Source organism: Lacerta agilis, chromosome 3, assembly GCF_009819535.1.
Source record: "Lacerta agilis isolate rLacAgi1 chromosome 3, rLacAgi1.pri, whole genome shotgun sequence".
NCBI lineage: Eukaryota > Metazoa > Chordata > Lepidosauria > Squamata > Lacertidae > Lacerta > Lacerta agilis.
The window spans coordinates 13,826,847-13,844,562 of record NC_046314.1 but is presented as its reverse complement, the minus strand read 5'-3'; the positions used below and the strand labels follow the sequence as shown (position 1 = coordinate 13,844,562).

At 41.7% G+C, this 17,716-nt stretch overlaps 1 protein-coding gene across 1 annotated transcript in view; it reads left to right on the top strand.

Moving 5' to 3' along the window:
- Window positions 1–814: 814 nt before the first annotated feature.
- The window catches only part of TASP1 (taspase 1), a 54,157-nt gene continuing 37,255 nt past the window's right edge, over window positions 815–17,716 (top strand). Inside the window, 7 exon segments of the mRNA XM_033142875.1 lie at window positions 815–1,081; window positions 1,989–2,205; window positions 2,866–2,933; window positions 4,659–4,727; window positions 13,520–13,640; window positions 14,113–14,197; window positions 16,653–16,732. Coding sequence (XP_032998766.1) covers window positions 2,061–2,205; window positions 2,866–2,933; window positions 4,659–4,727; window positions 13,520–13,640; window positions 14,113–14,197; window positions 16,653–16,732 — 568 coding nt within the window. The 5' untranslated portion in view covers window positions 815–1,081; window positions 1,989–2,060.

Sequence of the window (17,716 nt, the reverse complement as noted above, 5' to 3'; positions counted from 1 at the left end):
TTTTTAAATCGTGGGGTTTTTTTCCTTTAAAAAAAAGTGATTCTTATTTTCATCTGCAGGCAGCCTTGAGTCCTAAATAAGGAAGCAAGCAAGCAAGCAAGGAAGGGAGGGAGGAAAGAAGGAAGAAAGATTATAATAAAAAGCAAGGCTCTCCCTCTCCCCCTGCTCACTACCATCTTGTTAAACTAACGTCGATTTCTCTCCATCCCCAGCAGCACTTCCGCCACTCTTAGCTCCGCATATGGTGGAGGCACTGTAGCAGGAACCGGAAGTCAAGGCGACGCCGACAGAAGCCTTGCTTGTCGGGCTTTCTCTTCCAACCCCCAACCCCCGCATCTCTTATCGTTTCCCCTTCTCGCTGACAAACACGCGGCGGCGCGGGTGCGCATGCGCGCGCCGGGGAGACAGCCGCAAGCCCGCGATAACGGGCAGGCGGGTGGGTGAGTGAGTGTTCCCAACGCAGCCTCAGGCAGCGCCAGCGTTCCCGCCACGCGCCGACGCAAGGCTGCGCGCGTGCGTGCGAGCGAGCGACGCCAAGGCAGCCCGGCCTCGTCGCTCCGGCCGCTGGGTCGCTCGATCCCGCCCCAGTCTCTAGACGCTGACGGAGGAGGGCAGCGCTTGGGGAGCTGGAGGGCGGAGCTTAGCAGGGCGGGCCGGGCCCCGGGGCTGCGCGGGAACCTCGTCCGCGGAGCGTGAGGGGTGGAAGAAGGGCGGGAGCCTTCGAGCCTAGCGAATAGCTCTCCGCCTTGAACTCAGGGCCTCCCCGGCCCAGCAGCCGGGTCCTCTCCTGGGGGATGTGAGAAGCCGAAGCCGTGACTCTTCGCCCCGTATCCTGGCGCTGCTGCTCCCGTCAGGTCCCAGGCAGGGGCTCCCGTTGCCATAGCGACGCGTGGATGAGCCCATTCCAGCTACAGCCCTCTCAGCGTAGAGATGGCGGTTGACATTTCTCCTACCGTGTGACTGAGGAACTTCCCAGCCCCCCCCCCCGATTTGTGGCCATTCATGTGGACCATCCACCCCCACCTTGGTCTCAGTTGGCTGCTTAGAGCCCAGCTCCGCCCTGCAGCTCTCCTGAGCTTAAGTAAGACCAAGTTGCCTGAGAAGGTTTGCTGGCCTGTGTTGAAGTCGCCTCGGGTGTGATGAGTTGGGGATGGTGCTGCGTTTATTGCCACCTTTCCCAGTGTGTGCTTTGCTTCAAGCAGGCTTGCTGTGAAGTACATGCTACATGCATGTGGAGAGAGAGGGGAGACTTAATGTAAAAAGGATTGTATGTGGTTCAGCAATAAAGCTACCGCTACATTTGCAAAGCTAAGCAGGCTCTGGTATGGTTTCAAATTGGATGAGAGACTGAGATTCCTGTGTAGATGACCCCTGAGGTCCCTTCCAGCTCTCTAATTCTATGATTCTATTAAATAAAATATGCTATTATTTTTGTATTAATAATGTTCTGCTGCACTTCACTGACAAAATGTTGCAGTAGGTTTTGAGATCCCAAAAGGACATGCTGAAATAGTTAACATTCTAATGCTTGGGTTTTGTGGCAGAGGTGAAGTTTCAGAAGGGGAAGGGAGCCCCTTATTTTGGGGTGACTCAATTTTATTTTCAAATTGATAAGTCACCTTAGGTTTTTATTTGAGAGAATTGCGATGTTCCATTTGTAAAACATTCCTATTAGAATTATCAAACTAAGAAGGCACCTAAAGGTTTTCTGTGGCGGTTTTAAAAACCTAACTGCTCTCTATATTTGTTTCTGTTTTTATTTAAAGGTCAGCTTATTAGCACAATAGAAAAGTCAGATATGTGATATGACTATATTGTACAGCGTTGTCACATATGTAGGCTACTATCTGGTGTTTCCTATAATTGTTTTTGTACTGAGGGGGGTGGTCATCCTACATGGAATGGTAGTACCTTCACAAAAATATACTGCATGAAATCTCCCATGGACAGAAAAATGCTATACTGTATGCTTATTAATTTGTTTTCAGGGAGAGTCCTCAGCTGTGTTTTCTCTTGGATGGAAGTATGCTGTTCTCCACAGAAGATGGTAACCTTGAAGTATGAGCATGGAAAAGGGGATAAGCTCAGTAGAAGTTCTACCTTCCAGATCTTCACACACCACTGCAGTAGGGGAGATGGTGAAAGAGCACGAAGCAAAGCAAGCTCAGAAAGGGAGACGAGTGGGATTTGTACTTGTCCATGCAGGTGAAGGCATGTGCGGTGTCGCATAGGAAATTTGTGTATAATTTGGGGGAAGATGGGGGGTAGAGAAGAAATTGAGATGCAGGAGTTTGCTCTCATTCAGGGCTATGCTTAATCTCATTTAAGATAGGAAGTACAATGTATATATCTTTGCATTTCTCATTTGAGCTGGAGACATCTCATTTTATGTTTAACGTCATATTCTCCTGCACTTTCTCATTTGAAAACAAAAACTGTATTGGGCCCCTTTTACATTGTGGCCCAGTGTGGGAGCTGCTTCTGCATGGTGGTGCAGTTTCACACTTTAGCGTTAGGCCTGTGTGTGGGTATTTCTGATGCAGCTGGCACTCCACTTGGAGGCCGGGTGCTAACTGAGTGCTGAAGACCTACATGTTCAGTCCCTATTCTTGAGGTTGCACTGTGCACATGCATGTCCTTATACTGCTGGATTGCACTAGGTGGAGGCAGTTCCCCCACTGATGGCAGTGCGTATGAATGAACTTTTAATGGGCTGGATGCTTGTTAGCTGCAGGAAGCAGCTGGGCTGTGTTTTATATTGGTGAGGAAAGATTAGTTCTGTTAACTTTAGATAAAGTGGGAGGGTCCAACTCATTGTATTAATCCCTTCTTTCCCCCTTCCCTTCAAATCTTCCTTGATATTAGGTGCAGGGTATCATTCTGAATCCAAAGCCAAAGAATATAAGCATGTGTGCAAAAGAGCATGTAGGAAGGTAAGAGTTTGCTAGTTTTGGAGCAGGTGTTTAATCTTTTGGAACATGCTGCTATATCTCTTCATGAAGTATAGAATTGAAATGTTACTCTTTTCTCCATGTATACACAAGGATGCCCCCTCCCGTAAATATATAACTTAAAAATTCAAAAATGTCATCCGTCTGATAGCAACTTTTTTTTTTTTTAAAAGTGAGTTTTCTACACAATGCTTGAGAAAGTCATCATATTGTGCAAGAAAAAAATGGAATGCTTATGTTACTTGTGAAGTGTTTCAGCTGCTTCAACACCTTGAAATGCCTTGATCTTTCTGCTCTTCTTAATTTTCTCATTTTGCAAGATGCTTTTGATAAACTTTGGATCTTCACAAATTATCTTTTTATTAGCTCTACATAGGCTGTAATCTTATACATATGTACCGGTACATAGGAGTAAGTCCTGTTGAAGTCAGTGATATTTACTTCTGAGTAGCCATGCATATGGTTGCACTGTAACTATTTTATTTCCGTTTTTTCCTCATACAGTATTATGCTTGGTATAGTATCTGACCTAGATGGCGTTGCACTGACTAAAGAGTAACCAGCTTCCTTGCCTCTTGTATTTTAACTTCAGCCTTATCACTATTTAATATGTTTTAAGAGTTTTAAAATCTCAATCTTATTGATATAGTTACATATTTAGAACTTGCTTAGGAACAGCCATAAAAATGTTTTTCTGAGTTGAAGTGGGATTTTGTATTGCTTCTCACTTGGGCTTTCTTGAACCCCTTGGAGGTAAGGAATTCTCAAATTGGGGAATAACAATTGGGAATATCTCCTTGTGTCATTGTTAGGAACCCAAGCTCAACAGTCTGTAGAAATCATGATAGGAAGTGAGGAAGGCCCAGAGGTAATCTCTGTCAATTGGAGCCCTGTTGGTTAAAAAAATCTTCAGATGTGTCTTCAGTGTTATAGTAAGCCAGTGCAAATGTTAGAACATCAATGGAAGATGTTCCCTGTGGATCCTCTCCCCTTCCCAGTCCATCAGATGTTTGGGTTGCTTTTAGTTGGTGTGTTTGGAATTTCACTTCACTCTACTTTCTGGACAGAAAGCCAACAAATGTCTAATCTGAAAGCAAGCCTTATAACATCTTCTTCGCCCACAGTGTGGCATTAGGTTAATGCAGTGGTGTGTGGTGAAAATCTTTCAGAACAGAAGTATGCTTTCTTTACAAATCCATAATTTGAAAATTATTTTCTCATTATTGACTGGTTTGTTTCCTATTTCATGCAGTAAAACTGGGGGGAAATTCCATTTTTTCTCTGTGTAAATGGTAGTATTGGTATTTTAATGTCCTAGTGTTATCTTAATATGTGAAGTACAATGTAGTCAGAGTTACTGGTATTAATGTGGTGCCTTAATTTAATAACAGTGAAATAAGTGTTTAGTTCCTTTGTTTCCCTTCTCTAGAGTACTCCATACACTAGGGATGGGGAACCCCTAGATGCTAGTGGTTTGCAGCTCCCATATTCCCAGACCATTGGCCAGGCTGGCTGGTGCTGATGAAGTCTAGCAACGTTTGGAGGACCACAGGTTCCCCATCCCTGTCCTGCACCCTTCTTGATTATAATTATGTTTTGTAATGTCTGTCTCAGGACCAAGTGACTCTCTGGCCTTTATTGTATAGAAGATTTAGTATGTAAAAAATAAGAGGCAAAACTTTATATCCTAAAAATTCTGTCTTCTAGGCAATTGAAAAGCTACAGGCTGGGGCTCTTGTAACAGATGCAGTGACTGCAGCGCTAGTTGAACTAGAGGTACTTCTATTTATTCAGGCATTCACTCTTTTGGTTGCAGTTTGTTGACCACATTTTTCTGTTCAGCTGCCCTATATTAAATGCATTAACTTTGCAACCAATGCTAGAAGTCTTTCATATGTACAAGGGCAATTTTAATATATATATATTTTCATTTTTCTGTCTGCTTCTGCTTTTTATTGCTGCAGGTGTCATTCCTTTTGTGGAAAGGAAGGTGGCTGAGCTTATCACACTGGGTGCATTTCAGCCTTTTGTTGTTTTTTTCTTTGGCAGTTAGGGTTTGCTTCCTTAATGTCTGCTTTAATCGTTGTGGGGAGCCACTAGTAATTCCTAATGTGCTTTCAATAAAGACATGCATCTGTTTTCATAAGATGAGGGACAATGCCATAACAAAACACCATATTAATTCCCTAGGTAAGACCTGGAACAACTAATCTTGCTACCCTAAAGATGTGGTACAATTTAAACAAACATGCTTTTTTAGTTAAGTTTAAAAAGTGCAATAGAATATCACTTGATATTTCTGAGGAACATAAAAAACATGAATAACTAAACGGATAACAGTACTTGAATTACAGTTGTCCCATAGGTCAGGTTATTGTGTTTGAAAGTGAACATGTACTGAGTCCCAGCGGTTGTGCAGGGTAATTACATAGAGAGAATTAGCTCCAAATCGAATGATTTTTGATATCGGTTCTTGGCCACTCAGCTCTGGTTTCATAGGAGGTATAGGTACTTCACTGTCTCTTAACTATGATTTGAAATATTAAGCTTTAAACCTTTAGCTATTAGTACGAATATACCATCAAATGGTTGGCATGTGCATGGAAATTGATACTGCAGATGAGATGGGTTGTGTCTGAATAGATGGGTGAATGCCAGACAGAGCTTTTCTTTCCTAGCCAGCGTTGTCTGCTTTCTTTTACTTGGTCTCTGCTTCTTCCCTCTCTCTGTCCCTTGATGGTTCTGCCTCATCTTATCTGCCGTCTTCTATATGCTCTTCCTTCCCTTTGGTCTTATTCAGTGGTAGTCCACCCCTGTGACCATGTTGGCAATGGTGGGAAGCAATCTTAAGTCTTCTCCCAAATATATTTGTAGGCCTAGCAATAAGCATTACCAAGAGAATGGCTTTGCCTCAACTTCCCCGTAGAATCCACTTTCATTAATTTGGTTACCTCCCCCCCCCCGCCGCATGTCTTTCTCTGCCTTTTAAAGCTTAATTGGATGCTGAAATGTATCAGTTGGAATATGCACAGTGCCCCACCTTGCCCTTTAGTCTAGCTGTGGGGAACCTTTGGCCCACCCAGATGTTGCTGGGGGGAATACATATTTGGAAAGATCTGACTTGAGTTCTTTCAGTTCTTGATAGTTGGTCTTTATTTCTCAGTTCCAAGGGGAACTCAGAAACTGAATAAACAAGGGTTTACAACTGGTTGGAGGAAAACACTACTTTCTATTCTGGTTGAACTATAATCATATGAGCTCTTAACGGAGTTGAGTTGGGAAGGAACTTTCCCTTGATAGCAGATCAGGGCCTTTATCAATTTTGCTACCAGAACCTGTAATACTGGTAGGAAAGTCTCTGAATGTAGTGGAATGCTTAAGGAGCGCCTGACTGAGGTTACTTTTTATTTTTATTTTTAAACCTTTTTTTACAGAGACTTCTACAGAGTAGACTACAAATCATTGATTTTGCTTGAATGTGAGAAAGGGGGGGGGGAGATGATGTGCCTTTTCAGGCAGTTGTCTCCTCCCATCTGCTCCCCACTCAGTTCTGCCGAATTTACATATTGTCGATTACACAGGATTCCAGCCAGTCCAAGAGGCATCACTTCAAAGACTTGTCAAGGAGCAGGAGTTTCTATTGATCTTTTATGAGCTAGCAGACAGTTTGCTTGTGGTATGCTGGCTGTTTTTTTGCTCACTTTCTGTGTAGGAAGAACGCAAGCTCCTTGTGCCGGATGATGTGACTTCAGAGAAATGCAGCCAGCTACTCGTGAATCAGAGAGAGCAGTTTGCATGTTGAGAAGATAATTTGATGTGATTTAGTTGTCAGTGACTGCTGTATTTCCTAATATTAAGGTGGCCATTGTTGATTGCAGGTGCTTGCCAGATGGGGACATAATTAAGTATTTTTACATTCCTTCGGTGCGAGCAGAAAGTGTGATGAATATTTGTAAATACAGCATGAAGGAATCTAGAACATCAGCGATGGGTACTTCATGGGACAGCTCAAGCTGCAAATATTAATGCTGTGGGTGGGAACCCCTCTGCATCCCCAATATGCAAATCCAGAGTTCCAGATATTTGGGAGGACGGAGAACTGGAACATGCTTTTCTTCATCAGTTCTGTGAAATCTGCTTCTTTCCTAAGGAAGTTCCTCAAAAATGCACACCCTCCCCAGCACACATACATACACACTCACTCCCTGTCTGATTATTATTTTTCTAGATTGTTCCCCAGGAAAGTTCCTCAGTACTGGGCAGTAAGTAAGGGCTTAATTCTAGTTAAGATGAAATGGAAGTATTAGCTATTAGATTTATGTCAGGTGTGGGGAAGCTCCATGGGCCAGTTGTGGCGTGTGAGGTCATTTCCCGCAAACCACACTCACCCGGGCATCAGCTGATGTGTCTGTTGATGTCAGCCAGGCAGGAGGACAGAGCTTAATCCTGTACTGGCTGTATGCCTGTTCTCAGCAGGGAGTAAGGCACTTCTCCAAGCATGCTTGAAGCACCTTGTGCACTTCTCCTGTAACAGGGAGGGAGGGTGGTGGTGGTGGTGGTGGCAGCCGCTGCTGCCTGCTCACAGGAGAAATTTCAAGCAGCATTTTTGAGAAGTGATGTAAAGCAGTCCTGCTGCTCCTTTTTCAGCTGAAATGGGATAACAGGGGCTGCCTTAAAGCACTTCTCAAAAACACAGTTTGAAGCAGCTCTCCTCTCCATTTAAAAGAAAAGGGGGTGACTACTTCCCCTGTGTTCATAATTCAGGCTGAAATAGAAGCATGGGGTTTGTCTTACAGCATGTGCAAGTCTCCCTGCATTCCCCTCTTTATCTTCTGAGATCAGGATTTTAAAAGGGATGGGGAAGAAGTGCACAGCTGCATATTTAACAGGTGGGTGGCCCCAACCATCTGTCAATCATATGATGTCATAATGCTGTGTGATATATACTGTGAGTGACCTGGCCCATCTGTCAAATATGACCCATGAGGCCAATCTTAATAAAGATCTGGCCCGAGAAGCTGAAAATCCCCCCCCCCCGTTTATGTGGACCATAATCAGATGTTAACTTCTCTGTATTGCTTCTGGAGTTGTTGTTTGTTGTTTACTTCTTGGGTTTTTTATGTTTGTGTTCCCCCACAAATACATCCACCCACCCTCACCTTGTGTGTTGCCTTTGTTTGTTTTTACTTCCTGGGGTGGTGGTGGTGGTTTTCCTAGTCATTTTCTCCTGGTTCCTTTTTGGCCTCCTGGTGACTCCTGCATTACTACATCAAGCAGGACTACCATTGTTGGACACTGAGCACCCTTATTGCTTGGTAGATCTGGCAAGGTTGCTTTTGTATGAACCGAGTTATCTTTCAAATAACTTACAATCTTCCACAATCCAGTTAACTGACGTTTTTAACCCGTGTGAATTTACAAAGGTTTGTTTTTTTGTTTTTTTTGGTAAGGGAAGATATCTGAAAATTGTTTTACATCAATGCCATAATTTATTCAAAGACTTAATTCAAACAGTACAGAGATATTTCTGGGACAGAGAATATATCCATTACCAGAGACACTACTCCAGCTCATTCCAATATACCATTAATCATGGCATATTGTAACCCACTGAGTCTTTGAATGGTCAATATGAGTTTGTTTCCAGCACTGTGATCAAGGCTTCCATACTGATCTTCATAAAAAGAATATATTTGTTTTTTTGGAACATCTGAGGAAATGTGTTAATTTAAGAAGTTGCCTCGTTGCATTGGCCACAGACTTTTGATCTGATCTGCTTATTTTGCTTGTTAAGTAGTTGCCAGTTATTTGTGTAACTTTAATTTATTGAACCATTTCAGTATCTCTTCACAGATGTAAAATAGCACCTGCAATTTGGTTTTGAGGAATGTTTCACTTCTAGCAAGAGTAGAGAGATAAATAGAAGTTGTAATTTGGGTTGTGCAGAACAGAAATGGGAAGAGAACAGAAATTCATATGGTGCTGTAATTTACTGGTGTTGTGGGATAGCTCAGTTGGTAGAGCAAGAGTCTCTTAATCTCAGGATTGTGAGTTTGAGCCCCGTGTTGGGCAAAAAGATTCTTGAATTGCAGGGGTTTGGACTAGATGGCCCTTGTGGTCCCTTCCAACTCTACAATCCTGTGATATTCCCAGGGCCTGTCTCCAGGTGATCACTTGGGTCAGTCCCTCAGCTGCTCTGCTGAGTCCAGACTTTCCTTAAAGTACTGTCTGCCATCATGTACTGGCAGCAGTAGGTCTCTCTCTTCATATTCTTCCTCTAGTACATCTACGCAAGACACATGGAGTGTGAGATACAGTCACCTTGGAATCCAGCCAGACCAGATCATAGACAGACATAAATATATAGATTTGCTTATGGAAAATAGTATCTAAAATAAGTAGTGATTGTACACAGAATTCTCATATTTTCAATATCTTAACATAATTATTCTCCACAACATCTATGCTTTTATGCATGTGCTTTCATTATCTCTGTCATCTCATTCCTCTTGTCTGTTTTGCTTGCAGACAATCTATCCTTTTAGTTGTCATTTCCGAACCCCACCCTGTCTGTCACTCACTCTGCTCTGCCCAACATTCCATTCGGCTTCCCTAATGTCAATCATCCTTCCATTGACACTCAACAACTTTTGAAGATTAATGCTGCAGGTCTTAATGACCATTGCCTATTGACACTTTTAGGAAATAGGTATTCATACTGTCACATGTTCTCCAAACTGGGGAGACCAATTACGTAACCACATTTTAAAAAGTTATTATTTATATATACCTCCCAAACAGATACAGTTTATTGTTCTCTGCCCCCCCCCCCCTTGGCTTCTTTTCATATACAGTGGTACCTCGGGTTACATACGCTTCAGGTTACATACTCCACTAACCCAGAAATAACGCTTCAGGTTAAGAACTTTGCTTCAGAACAGAAATCGTGCTCTGGCGGCGCAGCGGGAGGTCCCATTAGCTAAAGTGGTGCTTCAGGTTAAGAACAGTTTCAGGTTAAGAACGGACCTCCGGAACGAATTAAGTATGTAACCAGAGGTACCACTGTACAGTCGTACCTTGGGTTACATATGCTTCGGGTTGCGTACTTTTCGGGTTACGAACTCCGCTAACCCAGAAGCGCAACCCAAAGTGTGCGCGATTTGCACATGCGCAGACGTGTTTTCGTGGTCTGTGCATGTGCAGAAGCGGTTTTTCGGTTTGCGCATGCGCAAACGGAATTTTTCGGGTTACGTACTTTTTGGGTTACGTACAGCGACCCAGAACCAATTAAGTATGTAACTCGAGGTACTACTGTAATTGTAAGCAGCCAGTTGAGGAAGAGCTGACAATAAGTAAATGCGAGAAATGAGAGAGCGCTTGCTTATAGTGATGGAGTCTCTGTACTGTACCACAAAGTGCTTCTGGCTCATAGTTCAGTCACACTATTAGGTGTTTGGGAATGTAGTAGGTTGTATTCTAGAGCCTTTTATAGCTTTGTCTTTCCTGAAGGAGGCTGAAGTGCTCAGTATACACTGCTACCTAGCTATTACTGTGATTACAATAGGTTTGTACACAGTCTCATAAATGCAACAGTAAGGATTTGTTTTCGCAGAAGCTCTCTCTCTCTGTGTATGCATGTATGTATGTATGTATATAAATATATCTAAAACCAACAACTTCATATGTCTCAGAGGCCTGAGATTTAGTTTTTGACAGCTAATAGAGAGATAGATAACTGTAATTATTTAATGATTGGTCTTTAGGCATCGTATGTAATATTAGCCCTGTGTATGAGCAAGCAGGTGTTAATCAAGCTATATCCATGGCCACTGAAACGACGTTTAGCACATAGTGGCCCAGTTTCCATATCATGGTTAACCTAGTTAATGGCTCTGTGAGTGTGGAGATTGCTGCTGCTGCTGCTGCTTCGCTCCTTCCGTAGTGCTTGTGGGAGCATTGATGATCTGTGGCTTAGCGTTCTGTCTGCACCAGGGATTGTGGTTTTGTTTTGCTCCAAACAAACCACAGCGTGAAGGCAGGAACAAGCCTTGCCTATTCTGTAGTTTGTTTGAAGCAAAGCAAACCAATATCTCCAGTTCAGACAGAACACTAAGCTAGGGATTGTTGAAGGTTACTTCCAGTTGCACAAGGAGAGGGAAGCCCCATGTCCCCAGTCAACAATTAACTATGTCTTACCACGATATGTACATGCAAAGAAAAGCTGTGCTGGAATCTCAGAATTCAGAAACTTCTTGAGGTGTTACAGCACTGAGCGCAGTTATGAAACTGCCAATATATTTGAAAATAAATATTAGATGGAAAATATTGAAAGTATCTGAAGAAGTGTGCATGCACACGAAAGCTCATACCAAGAACAAACCTAGTTGGTCTCTAAGGTGCTACTGGAGGGATTTATTTTATTTTATTTATTTATTTATTTATTTATTTGTATTGAAGAAATGTAAGTGATAGTACATGTGACGAGAGAAAATTATTTTGACACTATATGATTAGAATTATGAACTGTTGTTATGGGAATAAGTCAGTGATGACATAATTCTCATTCTCGGTGTGATAAGCTATGCTTTCTTAAGCTCTGAGGACTTGGTTGACAAATGCTTTGGCTGATGTTTTTTATCTTTATTCTCTCATTGTGATAGATTGATCTTGCTTATTCACCAGAACAAACCCATGATCATTCTGTGTGGGAGGATTGTGTGTGTTTTGCATACTCCCTAATGTTACTCCCTGGCTGGGATGGAAGGAGGAAGAGAAATGACAGTGCAACTTGGGCAGATTAATGGTCTCGTCTTAAAAATGGCATTGCTTTCAAGGCTTTGTTTGGTCTTTTATAGAACTGAATGTTTGTAGCTGGAATAATTAACATCCTCTAACTGTTCTGTGTTACAGTATATGGTTTATTTTCTAGTAAAAGGGATACCAGTAAGTTTGTTGCAATAAGGTTCCACTGAAATATGTGTGAAAAGTTAGGCATGGCTAAGTGAAGTCCAACAGATTTCAATAGGGACAGAGTTCGACTAACTTGCTCTGGATCTAACCCAAAGTACTTTAATCATAGCTGTGGATTATCTGATTTCTGCTGGCCTACGTAAGGGTTATGATGACAAATACTCTTTATTTCCATACTTCAAAGATGTTACTTGCTTTGTAGTGTTGGGGTGATGAGAATTTCTTCCATATGAGTAGTTTGACAGACTTGTTTCTTAAGCCACACTGCCTTTATGAGATGTGTAAACGTGATAATAAAATGGCTAGTTAAGAAAGAAAATAATAGGGTGGCAAATTTGCGGAGTTGAGAGAAACCACTTTATCCTTTATTTTAGGGGTATTAAGTGCATAACTTTATCATCCAGTTTGCAAGTCCCCAAATGTTTCACACAGCCTTGCGTTCAGCTGTGTACCGTATTGACCCTTACTCAAATTCTTCTAGGCAATTTATATCTGGTGGCCAAATCTCTTCACCATGATGCAAAATGTCCATAATTGCAAATTTCCTTGTGGTGGCAGCTTTATTAACCCCCCAACTACCTCCTCCTACTGGAAGAGTAGTGGCTGAGAAGCCCCCACTACAAATGCAACAGTTAGGATCCTGGACAATATGCACAGAGTTAGCTAATTTCTGGCCACATCCTTGGTTCTCTGGTTGCACAACTATATATAGACACTTTGAAGCCTCTTCTCTAACATGCTTCACATGTTATGCAGCATTGAACACATATTTGCACGGTGTGTGAGGTTCCGTATTACTTTCCATGCATATATGTAAAACTTACGTTTGTTGATAAAAGTCTAAATGAAACTGCCTGAACAAGACTTATTCTTGCTATACTGAGGAGCAGTTGTCTTTTTCTTCATTTTTAGCTTGAACAATCAAATTATTTTTATCTATGGTAAACTGTACACAGGCAACTCCCCGTTTGCACGGGGGTTGCGTTCTGTGTCACAGTGCATGTTAGCGGAGTTGCCTGTACATGTTTATCTTTGTCTTTCTCTACAGGTACAGACACATTTTGTTTCCCATATTTATTTGGGTTATATTTGCCATACTGTTGGCCGGAGAGAGAGATGAAATCTGTGGTGGATAATGCAGGGATGCATGTTTATGTGTTAGTCCAGTATATTGGATGAAGTCTGACACTAAAATAATGATGCAGTTTTAGCATTTGTTACCAGGGTCCTCCCCTCCCCAGTTCACACTCTTCGTGTGCTCTGCCAATTTTCATGTTCGGAATCTGTTGAAATTGTTTCTCTGGTCTCATAATTCAGTTGTTGCAGAAAGTGTCTCAAATACTTCCCATCCTAGCCCTCTTTAAGGCAGAAAGCACAGTTGCTTTTTTCTGCACCTGCCATTCCTTTGCATCTTCCTCTTCACTCTGCACCCTTCATTGGCTTCTCTCCTGCAAGGAAACTTGAGTTTCAGCTGGTGGGATGAGCAGCATGTGCTGGGAGGCCAGTTGGCCCAAGTACTCATCATTTAACTCCTTTGATAATATGCATGATTATGGATGGTTTGCCTTCATGCATTCTTTCTTTACATTTCTTTACAGGATTCACCCTTTACTAATGCAGGAATGGGGTCTAACCTAAACCTTTTGGGTGAAATAGAATGTGATGCCAGTATCATGGATGGAAAATCACTCAATTTTGGAGCAGTTGGCGCTCTCAGTGGTATGTTGAGCAAGCTCTAAAAGATGGAATGTTTAGATTCAAAAAGATATTTCAGTATGTAGTTGGAGTCCTGATAAGCTATAAACATGGTGCATAATGTTACTTCAAATCCTATTACAGTACATGGATAGGATTGCATGTAACAAAGAGCAAGCATCGTATCTTTTAGGCAGTGTGCAAAACAGTCGTTTGATGGCTATTAGCCATGTTTTGTTTTCACCTTTTCTGTGTTATTGGTTTAAGGTTTTTGCCTTCATCTTTCCAGTCTCTGTTCTGTTTTTAATTTGACATTTCTGGTGTTTGCGGTGCTAAAATAAGGCTTATTTTTTAGATGTTAATTGCAAAGCCAAGGAATAAATGAACTTCTTTTCTGAATAACTTGTTGAGTTAATTGGTTTAAATCCAAGGTAATTAAAACTATCTGGAGTACTGCATGACCATTTCCTTAAATGACTTTTTCCCCTGTTCCTAGGAATCAAAAATCCTGTTTCCGTGGCAAATAGATTGTTGTGTGAAGGGCAGAAAGGAAAGCTGTCTGCTGGCAGAATTCCACCTTGGTAATTACTTTATTCTGTTTGTTTCTTATTTGGGGCAGTAATGCATACAATATTTTAAAGTTACTCTTATTAAAAGAAGGCTGATGTTTTTTAGTGTGCATCAGTAATAGCGTGCTTTTAAGATGAGGACTGGCTTTGTTGTTGATCTTGGAACATCTTGCACGCTTATTACAGCTGTAAATAGCATAACTTTGCCTTTTATCTTTAATATTCTGTTCTAAGTCTGAACTTCTTCCTCTGTGGTTGTTTATGCAGATATTTACACTGCTAAGCTTTTATTTCTGATGTTTCGGGTTCAAAATATTAAAAATCCAATAAATCAGACCACAAAACTAAACATAGCTTGTTGTTGTGAAATGTTACATTTGTGCTCTCCTTTTGCTTCCAGAGTTTTAAACCTTCAGCATATGCTCTCATTTTTCTTGAGGAAAAAAATGGTTTCACAATGATTTAATTTTTGTATAAATTTGAAGGTGAACTATAATTATTCACATTTGCTACAATTGTAATAATTTTCAAGTGTGGAAGAATCTACAATAATAAAGTGCAAGTGTCTCTGCGTCCAGTCCCTGTGTCCGTGGGATTGCGCTACTGCGCATGTGCCCCACGGACAGCCGTTGGGACTTGGAACGCAGAGACACTTCGGGAAAGGTCAGTGCGAGGTGAAGCTGGGAGGGAGGGAGGAAGGAAGGGTGGGGCCGGCTGGCTGTCAGTAAGCGAGGAGGCGGCAAGCCAGCCAAGGAATGCCCGGACGTGAGAACGGGAAGGGGCGGGGGCGAGAGCGAGGGGGTGTGTCTGCGAGGCTGGGCACGCCCGCGGAAGAGACCGAGCTGAGAGCGTCGACGTCGCCTCCCCCTCCCCAGCAACAGCGCCGCTCGCTTCTCGCAGCCCCGCCCGCAGCTCAAGATCGTGCAGCCGAGCGTGACGCGGTGTCCTAGCGCCCGTTAATTTAATGGGCATACTACCCACTAGTAAGGACATATTTATTATAATTTTTTAATAATCATAATAGCCAAATTATAGTCTGAATATGCTGTTCAAGCTGTTTAGCTTACATGATATATCATATACCTATAAATGTAAAAATAGGTGAAAACAGCCAAAAATCTTGCCAGAGAAATCAGGTTGAAATAAGTTTTTCTACAGTCTGTATAGACTGTTGACAAAGGATAAGATCTCCTTCAGCTTAGCAGACAGGACATTATAGAGTATAGGGCCTAAAGTGCTTAAAGCCCCTGATCCTTAGGGTAAAACAATGTCATATCCCAATGCTGTTTTCAACAGGGATCATGTTCAGTCATACTTAGGGCTTAAAATAGTTGGGTTTTTCCTCTCTTGAATAGGCAACAACAACCGAGTGGCAAAATGATGCAAGGGGTGTTATGAAATGGTTTTTACTTTTTCTCAGAATACAAAAATCTGGGCTTTTCCAGGGTAATTGATATGTGGCAGGTTTTAAGATAAACAGAATACATTTCTGTGTGCTGTGTTAATAACCAATGAATAACCAAGTTGCAATAGTAGCTGGCTTCAATAATTGGCTACTTATTCGTTGTTGCTTGTCATGCAAACAAGAATCACAACACCCATCTTTGGAGCCTTCTGCAGTCAACAACAAACAGGGACAACTATTGCTGTTTCATTTTACAAAAATAAGAAGTGCAGTAACTTATAACAAGCAACTGATCTGAATGTGTGTGTGGGGGGGGGTGGAACTTCTCATTCTTTTATTACTTAGGACTATGTTATGCCTGTTGTAACAACAGAAGTTCTCATAATAATTCTGTGTTCATTTTTTTTACTGTTAGTTCCTAGTTTCCACCTCGTTTTAAACGTTCTGGAAATAAAGGCTAAAGACCAGCGCCTCTTAACTTGAAGAGGTGGATTAGGCTGTAACCCAAAACATCAGACTAGCTTTCCCCAGCCTGGTTTTCTCTAGATGTTGTTGGACTGTAACTCCCATCATTCTTGACCCCTGGCTATGCTGTCTAGGTGCTGGTGATGGGGGTTCGGCATCAGCAGGAAGACACCAGCCTGGGGAATGCTGCATTATTAGAGAGTAAGCCTCAGTGAGGTTAGAGGGGCACAGTTCTGAGTAATCATGTATGGAGTTATTCACTTAACTTGAACCTGTAAATTGAATTACGTCTGTGAAGTTTCCTGACATGATAAACAGATACCTTGCAATTAAGCTGCAGCTAACCTTACCTGAAGTACCGTATATTCCGGCGTATAAGACGACTGGGCGTATAAGACGACCCCCAACTTTTCCAGTTAAAATATAGAATTTGAGATATACTCAACCACAGATTTTTCCACCTGGCGTATAAGACGACCCCCGATTTTTGAGAAGATTTTCCTGGATTAAAAAGTAGTCTTATACGCCAGAATATACTGTACATCCCCCCTAGTCAACGTTTGTCTTCCCCACCCTTTTTGTCTTCCCCGTTGCTAGTTTTTTAGTTGGCGAAGGAGCTTTCAGATGGGCAGTGGATCACGGGATACCTGCCTGCCCTCCAGGTGTCATGGCAACAAGTGAGTAAATTGTTCCTAGGAATTCTTGTTCTGAGAAGCTTAAGGCACACAATCAGGAAAATATTCAAATCAGTGGGATTTAGGCCGCTAAACACTTGGATACTGTTCAGTTTAAAGAATCATAGTCACACTGGATCTTTATCTGCATAACAGCCATAATATTATCTCGGGAGCTAAGGAGGTTTTAAATAGTGTAACTTCTGGTGTAGCATTTGAAGCAGCTTCAGTATATTGTCAGTTTTACTTTCAGATACTTACTCTTAATTATTTTCATCTCTGCCTCTCCTTGGTTACACAGTTGCTAAACAAGCTTACTCTTGCTGGCTTACTAGTAATTGTGCTTTATAATCTTTCTTTTGCCAATCATTGTACCCCCAGCCAGCTTTAGAAGGGAAGCTGCAGTACCACTTCAGCCACTTCAGTGCATTTTTGGTACACTCCATTAAATGACTGCTAGAGGGTGCTGTATGATTGGCCAGTCAGATTGCTTTTCTGAGGATTAGGAACATATTCTTTTGTTGCTGCTGTGATTGCACTTAAAACTATTTCTAGGGCTTATAGCATGTTTCTAAATTTGTTTTGGTGATTCCAGACAATATTGTTGCTTTAATGCTGGTGGTGAAATACCGGTAGACATGGTGATTGCTCATGGCCTGTGAAATTGTTGGATATCTAGTGAAGCCTATCCTGCTTAATTTCAATTCACTGCAAATAGACTGAATCTGAATAACATTTCTGAAAATTTAGAGTATAATTAAACTGACTACACGGTTGAGAGTGGGGGGAAAAGATTGACTTAATAGTAAATTTTTGACCAATCTGAATTTGAGATGGTAATTTTACCAAACTTGCATAATCACCAGTTGAAAAGACCAGGTGGCCGAAAAATCATCTTCTTAAAAAAAAAAAAAAAGTTTGGGTTAGTTTCCATTGATACATTAATTGAAAACTCTTTTTTTAAAGTTCAAACAAGCAGAAGTAAAC